General features: G+C 37.5%; 1 protein-coding gene across 1 annotated transcript; it reads left to right on the top strand.

The window, feature by feature from the left end:
• Positions 1-222: 222 nt before the first annotated feature.
• LOC126085672 (pantetheinase-like) lies at positions 223-7,632 on the top strand. The gene is made up of 3 exons (XM_049901278.1): positions 223-599; positions 5,748-5,918; positions 6,965-7,632. Exons 1-3 carry the CDS (start codon positions 390-392, stop codon positions 7,160-7,162), a joined length of 579 nt encoding a protein of 192 aa, XP_049757235.1. The 5' UTR covers positions 223-389; the 3' UTR covers positions 7,163-7,632.
• The last annotated feature ends 1,303 nt before the right edge of the window (positions 7,633-8,935 follow it).

Raw genomic sequence — 8,935 nt, 5'->3', positions numbered from 1 at the left:
GGATGTAAGTCACTCAAGGCAGCAGAAAAAATCTAGTTTTTGAAATTTAATAACTGGAATGTTTGTTGTGATGATTTTTTCACATGAGAGTTATGTCACCATTTTCTATTAATACAATGGCCCAATTGCATAACGTTTGAAAGAAAAAAAATATTGACAAAGAATCTTATCAATGGTACACGTTGGTCAATCCTTGTAATACTTCTTGATTATACTCATTGAACTGCAATATTGCCTTCCTCATAAGTTGTCAGACATAATGTGTTTATAAGTTTATAAAATAAAAGGCCAGTAGCTAGGTGGCAGTGATGTTACATACATGTTCGCTTCTCTATAAATACTACTTGTATGTAACTTTTGGTTTCAGAAGTTACTAGGTCTTGGCCGTGATGACTTCTTCTTTTCCAACCTCCGTGGCACTTTTTGCTCTACTTGCCCTGAATGTCGGTGCTCTGGACACTTGCCTAGCTGCAGTGTATGAACATGCTATCATATTGCCAAAGAACACAGAAACACCCATTTCTCAGCAAGGTGCCTTGCTCCTGATGAACAAGAATATAGATATTCTGGAGAAAGCAATTAAACAGGCAGCTGAAAAGGTATTCTTTTATTTCTGCTGGTCTGAATTTATGGGAGGGACATGAAAGTTGGTAGAAGATTTTTGTTGTTGTGCGCCATCGAGTCGATTACGACCCATAATGACCCTATAGGGCAGAGCAGAACTGTCTCATAGGATTTCCTAGGCTGAAATCTTTACAGGAACAGATCACCAGGTCTTTTATCCCATGGAGCGAGCGACTGGTGGGCTCGAACTGCCAAGTTAAATACCGAGGCTTGAGATAATATATTGAGAACGTGGACCTGGGGTCAGAAAATCTGGATGAATCCCTGCTTCACCGTTTAGTAGCCACGTGGCTGTGGGCCAACCCCTCAGCCTCTCTGGCTCCTCACCTAAGAGATGTAGATTGATTTTCCTTCAACAATTTTTTTTTTTTTTTTTTGGTAATGCCTGCTTTGTTCTAAGTACTTGCTAGTGCCTGGGGTTATCAAGATGAGCAAGACAGATATAATCACTGCCTTTTTTTTTCATAGAGTTTAAGTCTAATGGGGAAACAGGTATGAAACAAAAAACTAAAAATCACTGTTTTAGTGTGACAAACACTGCAAAGGTAAAGAACTGTGTGCAATTAGAGCACTTAATTGGAGAATAGAAGTGGTTAAGAGCTTGGTTGCTAACCAAAAGGTCGGCAGTTTGAATCCACCAGCCGTTCTTTGGAAGCCCTATGGCACAGTTCTACTTTGTTGTATAGGGTCTCTATGAGTCACAGTAGACTTGATGGCTCTGGGTTTGGTTTGGTTTTGATTTAAGCCAGTTCAGGGAGTGGCGCGGTGGTTAAAGCTCTAGGCTGCTAACCAAAAGGACACCAGTTTGAAACCAACAGCTGCTCTGGGGGAGAAAGAGGTGGCAGTCTGCTTATAAAGATTACACTCTTGGAATCCCTATGGGGCATTTCTTCTTTGTCTTATAGGGTCGCTATGAGTTGGACTCGACTGGATGGCAGCTGGTTTGGGTTTGGTCTATAAGGTTTTGAGGAAATTTGATATAATCGATAAATGCAAAGTACTTAGCACTTTGGCACATAGAAAGCACTCAGTAAATGTTAACTTTTAATACCATCATTGCTAATAAAAATAAACATAACTTTTTCACTTAATCATCAGACGTATACCACCAGGTTTCACTAGCATAAACACTGGTTCTATTACCTAAGTTCACAATCTGAATTCATTTGTGTTTCCTGATTCAATCTTTTTAGTCCTTCTCATGTGCCAGATGAGCTATCCCTTATCACCTGGTTTGGTTCTGTCTCTCTCCTTTTCATTAATCTTAATCAAAGTAATACATGCATGTAATTAAGAAGACAAATAGCACTAAAGGCTTATGTAATAGTGGTTCCCTCCCCAGTACATCTAATCACCCTTTCTGGAGGCAAATACTTTTGCATCTCTTAGCTTTTTCTTCTGAAATGTACACATCTCTATAATTCTCAATAACACTGCTATGTTTTATTCATCAATTTTAGTCCAGATTCATTTCTTTTACCTTTTCGTTTATTCTCATATGTAAAACTTTCTATCCCTTCTTATGACCTGGAATGTTCCTATTTCTTCTTTTAAAAGTTTATACAACAGTGGTTCTCTCTCTAGTCTACTCCGTTCTTCATCTCAGGAGCATTTTGACCCTTATTTCTTCTGGAATTTACACTTTCTGTATTCCTAAATAACAATGTTTCTTTAAAAAAAATTATCAACTTTAGCCATTATCTTTTTAGTTTCTACTCTGCTAGATGATCATTTAACTTTGTTATATCATTCTGCCTCCTCCCTTCTGCCATCTTTCCGGTATGTTTTATATATATCTCGATTGAAAAAAAAAAAAACTAAACCCATTGCCAACAAGTCGATTCTGACTCATAGCAGCTCTATAGGACAGAGCGGAATTGTCCCATAGGACTTCCAAGGAGAGGCTGGTGGATACGAACTGCTGACCTCTTGATTAGCAGCCAAGCTCTTAACCACTGCATCACCAGGGGTCATTTGTATTATATGCAGTGTTTATGTTTTTATGACTAGGCAAACATCATTCAGAGAAGAGAGTAGATTGCATTTTCTTTTTTCTTTATTTCCTGAACTTATTAATTGCCTTTTTATTTACTTAATTTTCCTTGACTCTTTTGTTAAAATTTCCCATCCTTTCAATAGTATCTCAACAATTTTTCCACAAAGTTATTTTCATCAGGTTAACAGAGTTTAAAAAAACAATCTGCCTCTCTCTGGACTGGGTTTTCCTCTAGGCCTTCTGTGTGGTTTTCATCTTGGAATTCCCTTTGATGACATCCTAGGAATTCTTTTGATTTGGATTTCCTGATTTCTTCCTTCTTTCTTTTTTTATTCTTTGTGTTATTGGAACACACTCTCCAATATGACTCTTTAGTCACATTGCTCTAATCTGATCTGGCTGCCTTCCGTATCTGGTACAATATGGCTGTCATCCTGGGATCTCCCTTTGTCACACTGGGGCAGATTTTCTTTATCCATCTCTTGTGTGGATTTTCTGTTTTCTATTCCATGTCTTTCTTGTTGGTTTATGACCCTTTTGTTGTTGTCTGCTGTTTCCTGAAAAAGAGTGAATGAAATGCAAACGTTTTTGAGACTTTACATATCTGAAATGCATTTACTCTCAAATTGTTTCTATAAATATGGAATTCCAGGGTGGAAATAATTTTCCTACAGAATTTTGAAGATATTATTTCCTCCTTTCTTACATTCTCCTGAGAATATTGAAGTTATTCTATTTTCTGATTCTTCATATATGACCTCATTCGCTCTCTCTCTCCCTCAAAGCCCACAGAATTTTTTTCCTCCATTTTATTTTTTCTTTCTTTCTAGGACTTCTATTAGCATCTTGTCTCTCTTGAACTGGTGCTCTAATTTTCTGATCTTTGTTGTTTTTCATCTCTTTATTTTTTTCTTCTACTTTCTGAGATTTCCTCTTCTAGCTCTTTCAAATCTTCCACTGAATTTTTCATTTTTGCTATCACGTTTTTAATTTTTTTGTCCTTTTTTATTGTGCTTTAGATGAAGTCTTACGGAGCAAATTAGTTTCTCGTTAAACAATTAATAACATTGTTTTGTGACATTGGTTGCCTACTCTGAGACATGTCAACACTTTCCCCTTCTTGACCTTGGGTTCCCCATTTCCAGTTGTCCAGACTTCCTGTTCGTGCTTTTAATTTCTAAGGGCTATTTTTCGCTTTCTGAATCTTTCTCCACTTTTTGTGACTGTATATTTTTTTTTAAAAAAAATTTATTTTGTGGATGCAGTATTTTCTTTTATCTCTTTGAAGCTATTAAGGATTTTTTTTCTTGAAGTTTTTTTGCCCTGAATAGTCCCTGTTTAGTCCAAGTTATCTTACTCTGTTTGTTCTGTTTTTTCTTTCATGTTAGAAACTTTCCTCAGTTATCCTTAACCCATGAGAATACCAAATACTGATTGAAAGTTCTGACCATTTGGGTTGTATTTGCCAAATTTGAGTTTCACAAAAAGGTGATCTGGCCGAACCTTTTGTTGGGAGGATTCCTGAGGTCAGTATCTTTAAAGATTTCCTCTTGAGATGATCAGGTTTTCCAGCAAAGATTCTCCTAACTTTCTTCCTGATTAGTATGACTAGATTTAGCAAATAAAAATGTGGGATGTTCAATTAAATTTGAAGTTCACATAAACAGTGAATAATTTCATCCAAGTATGTCCTGTGCAATATCGAGGACATGCTTGTACTAAAAAGTTATTCATTGTTTATTTGAAATTTAAATTTAACTGGATGCCCTATCCTGCATTTTTACCTGGCAATCCTATTCCTGAAGGATAATGTCTTGCTGTCAACAATCTGGGAGACAAGTGTGGAATGGCCTTGCAGAGGTGGAGGAGTGTGGGATAGATATTGTTAATATTCAGTATGAATCATTTACTTAATCTTCTTCAACTGTGTAGTTCAAACTGCAGTCTAAAGACCATCTGCCTTCCCCTTTCTAGGACATAAATTCTCAGTCTTTTACTAGCATATGGGAGGTTCAGTTGTCCATCCTTGAGGATAACTCAGTATCTAAGAAATTCTTGATAACTTTTCATCAATTTTTCTTTCAGAAATAGAGTCTTCTGTGTATTCTGTAGTGTAGATGGGTCTCAGTCTTGGCTTTCCCCATTGCCAGTTTAGGTCTTGGGTTTCTTAGATCTGCTAAATCACTTACCACTTTTCCATTAATATTCCATCTTCTAAACTTATTGCTGTGTTCTAGTCTCTTGTTTTCCTTGTCAAGTCCTTGTGGACTTGTATAATTTAAAAGTTACTGTAGGTTTGATAGATTTCAATGGAACAAAATAGAAGCATGTGTACATTATACAATCTTTACTTGAAAGTTAGTTCTATCTCCTCTTAATACACTTGATCCTGAAGTGCTTGCCCTTTACCTGCAAGAGTAGAAGTGGGGAGACCAGTTAGAGGCTATTGCTGTAACCAGGCAAGAGATGAAGGTGGCTTGGAATGGGCTTGCAATGGGAGATGCTGTACAGATGGAGTTAAATGGATATGAATCTTTGTATTTACATGGTGAGATGACTCATGTATTCAGATTTTTACATTCAAATAGCTAGGTAGTATATTTTGTTTTTTTTTTACAGTGGAAGAAGGACTCATTTGGGAAGTGTTTCAAACCTTGCTCAGATACAAATTATGTGATTTTTCTGGATCACGGGGGTACTTCTAGATCGTCTCTAGGCTCCCTTCCAAATCAAAAATTCCCTCATTGTACGTCACAGGCTATAGGATAGGGATTGAACTAGTATCTAAGTTAAAAAAAAAAAACTTTTTAACAGATTGAATATTCTAACAAGTAAAATCACTGATAACTTGAGAACAATAAGGCTATAGTTGTCCATGGATATAGGACAAAGATCTGATCAGTTCTTTATGTGGTAAATATGTTTGCTAGTGAATTGCTGGAAGTACTGGGGTCTGAAGTCCTTTATTTTTATTACTGGTTTCATTAGCTGTTCACCAATGAATTGGGTTAATCGAATGAGGAAGTGACATTATTTTACTAAATAAAGGGCATAGGCATTTCTCTAGGTTTGAGAGTGTGCCGATCGGCTCTGTTGTGACTTATTGCTTTGCCTTTACTTCCTGTAGATTTGTACTATGCTGAAGTGCAGAACAACTGCCTTAGAAACTGGTGGTGACTCAGTCGAAGCAGCTTCCACCAGCTTTGAAATGTTCTCCCTCAGCGGCACTTTTGGAACCCAGTATGTCTTCCCTGAGGTGTTGCTGAGTGACGTTCAGCTTGCACCTGGAGAATTTCAGGTAGGAACCTATTCTTGATATTGCCAATTAATTTCACCTAAGAAAAAGAACTTTTTAACACCAAAACCTGCCCCGGAGCTTAAAAAAAATGATAAAAACTTCCATTTGGAAAGAGTAAAATTAGCCTTGGGAATCACCAAGAACACTGAGCAGACTGAATTTCCTGCCTGGAAATTCTTAAGATGATAATGTGTCCTTGAGAATAAAGAAATAATATTTATTTTGGGGAACATGAAAGAAGGTGGGGCTGTCAAAGTCTATCAAGTAGGAAGGAGACTTAAGAAGTGTAGTTTTAGGGGCAAGCACATTAGAGGAAGGCTCTTGGGATTACTGGGAAGGAGCTGGCTTAGGTGCGGAAAGGAATTCCTCTCATCGTGTGGGTCAAGGCCTGGTGCAACCATGGCCCTAAGAGAAAAGGAGAGAAGGAAAAGCTGAGGGAGAAGAATCTGACGATGGCTGGTGTTGACAAGGAAGAAAAAGCTATTTATTTTACAGTCCAGAAATAATTCCTTGCTGCACGTGCACACCGTCCCTGCCATTCTCCTCCACCAACTTTTCCTGCAGGTGTTTGTTTCACTCTGCCTTCCTGGTAGAAAAAACTGCAGGGAGGTGGGGGTGGGGTATTAGTGAGTGGGAAAGTTAGAAGGGAGAGGGTGGAAAGGACCATGGGGGCTGAGTTCAAACTCCCGTTCTGACTTTTTGTGGGGGAAGAGTGTATCTTGCCTGACAGGACTAGATTTCTCTTTTATATACTCCCAAATTCATTGCTCTATGTTTATTAACTCATGAGAGGCTTCCCTAGATAAGTAAATTATAAGATAGTGGTTGCAAGCATTTCACTAACAAATGAGTCAGTGCCAATTCCATGGCTCCATTTTTTCCCATACACTGTAGCATTTCAAATATTTCTGACAGAACAGCATTTGATCCATGTCTTTTTAAACTGTTTTCTTCATCCAGTTATGCTGAATTTTAAAAGTATGCTATATATATGGAACTGTATAATTTAAAGGTAGATCCTGTTTACTTTTCTCTGTGTTAATTAGGTGTCAAGTGATGGACGCCTGTTTAGCCTGAAGCCAACATCCGGACCTGTCTTAACAGTAACTCTGTTTGGGAGGTGGTATGAGAAGGACCAGGCATTGAATGCTTCGTCAGAGTTCAGGGCACGAGCACTAAGACTGATGAAAATAGCTCTCATGATTATTGTATTAACTATAGTAACTATTTGGTACTTTTACTGAAAACCAAATCCAGGGCCATGGAGTCAATTCCAACTCACAGTGACCTCAGAGGGTTTTAAAAGCTGTTATTTTTATGGAAGCAAACTGCCACATCTTCCTCCTGCAGAGCAGCTGGTGGCCTGGAACTGCTGACCTTTTGGTTAGCATGGAGCACTTTAATCACAGCACCACCAGGGCTCCTTGCATACTTATTAAGTTGGTAGAATATTTATTGACATTCTGTAGTTCTCACCTTTTTCTTCCTCATTTTTTTTTTCTTTGAATAATCTTTTAAAGATGAATGTTGGAGAAAACAAGAATGGGTCCGGACTTTTTGAAAATCGTGGTCTCAGGTATAAGACCAGAGTTCAAGTTACCAAACACACACACCCACACCCACACCCACACAGACACACCCTTCTGATAATACAAACTGGATAAATCGTACTAATATTTTAAAAGATCATATCTGTAGGATTAGAAGAACAATTGTACTCCTTAGTTTTTTTTGTTTTTTTTTATAATTTAAATAAGTTAACATATTTAAAGTACTAAGACAAGTTCCTGACTCATGGAAACATTCCCTATGTGTTACCCATTACTATTAAATGTGACTATAACAAGAAAACCGATTGTTATGTATTTATTTCTAAAATCATATCACCTCTGATTGTTTAAAGTACATATGTTTTCATGAGGTTCAGCCCCCCAACATATTTCAATTAGAAAATCAATAAACTCAGCATCCCTGGACTGGCTTTCACTGGGTATCCAGCACGGATGGATTCCAGAAGGCAGTTGGCTTCTAGGAACCCGTGGGAGGTCCTTCACGTTTTTCTGTGTCTTTTTCGGCAGTGATTTAGTGCCTACTTAGTGCCTTGCTTATCTGGTCAGCCTGTAAGCATATTTATGGGGGTGGCTCCAAAGAAGAAGTCAGCCAAATCAAAAGAAGAATAATAATTCGTGACACATAAAAATTATGTGAAATTCAAAGCTCAGTGTCCATACATAAAGTTTTATTGGAACTTAAACCAGCTGTGGTCAAGTTGATTCCAATTCATGGCAATCCCATGTTTGTCAGAGTTGAACTTTGATCCATAAGGTTTTCAATGGCTGATTTTCTGGAAGCAGATTATGGTCTGCCTAACCAGGGTTTCCGGCTAGGAAAGCAGAAAGTCGTGTTGATAAAATTATATACCTAATCTGCCACTAAATATTATTTTTAAGTAACAACATAATCTCTTGACGTTACATGATTCAGCAAAACAAAGAACATTTTAAAATCAAATGTCTCTGAAATGACAGACCATGCAGATAGCACTGATATCAACCTCACACTGTATAAAACATGCCCTTTTGCAAAGGAGAACAAGGCTGCAGCAGTGATACATGCCAGCAATACAATATTTTGAAATGAACATTTTGTGGTGATACCTTTCTTAAAAAAATACTGTATCATCCAATAAATATTTGACTGAAATTCATTGTGTGCTTCTGGGTCACCTTTTTTTCTAAGACCTAAAAGAAAATAAGAAAACTCTTTATTTAGGAGCATCCCGACATTTTGATTTTTACATTGGGCAAATGTGCTGCAAAAGACCTCTTTAAAGAATTGAAAAGCAAAAATGTCACTTTGAGGACTAGGATACACCTGACCCATCCACGGTATTTTCAATTGCCTCATATGCATGTGAAAGCTGGAGGATGAATAGGAAGATGGAAGAAGAATTGATGCCTCTGAGTTATGGTGTTGGTGAAGAATATTGAGTAGACCATGGACTGTCTGAAGACTAA

The sequence above is a fragment of the Elephas maximus genome, chromosome 1, assembly GCF_024166365.1.
Source record: "Elephas maximus indicus isolate mEleMax1 chromosome 1, mEleMax1 primary haplotype, whole genome shotgun sequence".
Classification (NCBI taxonomy): domain Eukaryota; kingdom Metazoa; phylum Chordata; class Mammalia; order Proboscidea; family Elephantidae; genus Elephas; species Elephas maximus.
This window is presented reverse-complemented; position numbering and strand designations above follow the sequence as displayed.

Excerpts from the sequence above, each read along its gene's own strand:
- LOC126085672 (XM_049901278.1), top strand. The coding sequence starts at position 390 with ATGACTTCTTCTTTTCCAACCTCCGTGGCACTTTTTGCTCTACTTGCC. Across the intron at positions 600-5,747 it reads TTAAACAGGCAGCTGAAAAG|ATTTGTACTATGCTGAAGTG; the intron begins GTATTCTTTTAT and ends TACTTCCTGTAG. Across the intron at positions 5,919-6,964 it reads TTGCACCTGGAGAATTTCAG|GTGTCAAGTGATGGACGCCT; the intron begins GTAGGAACCTAT and ends TGTGTTAATTAG.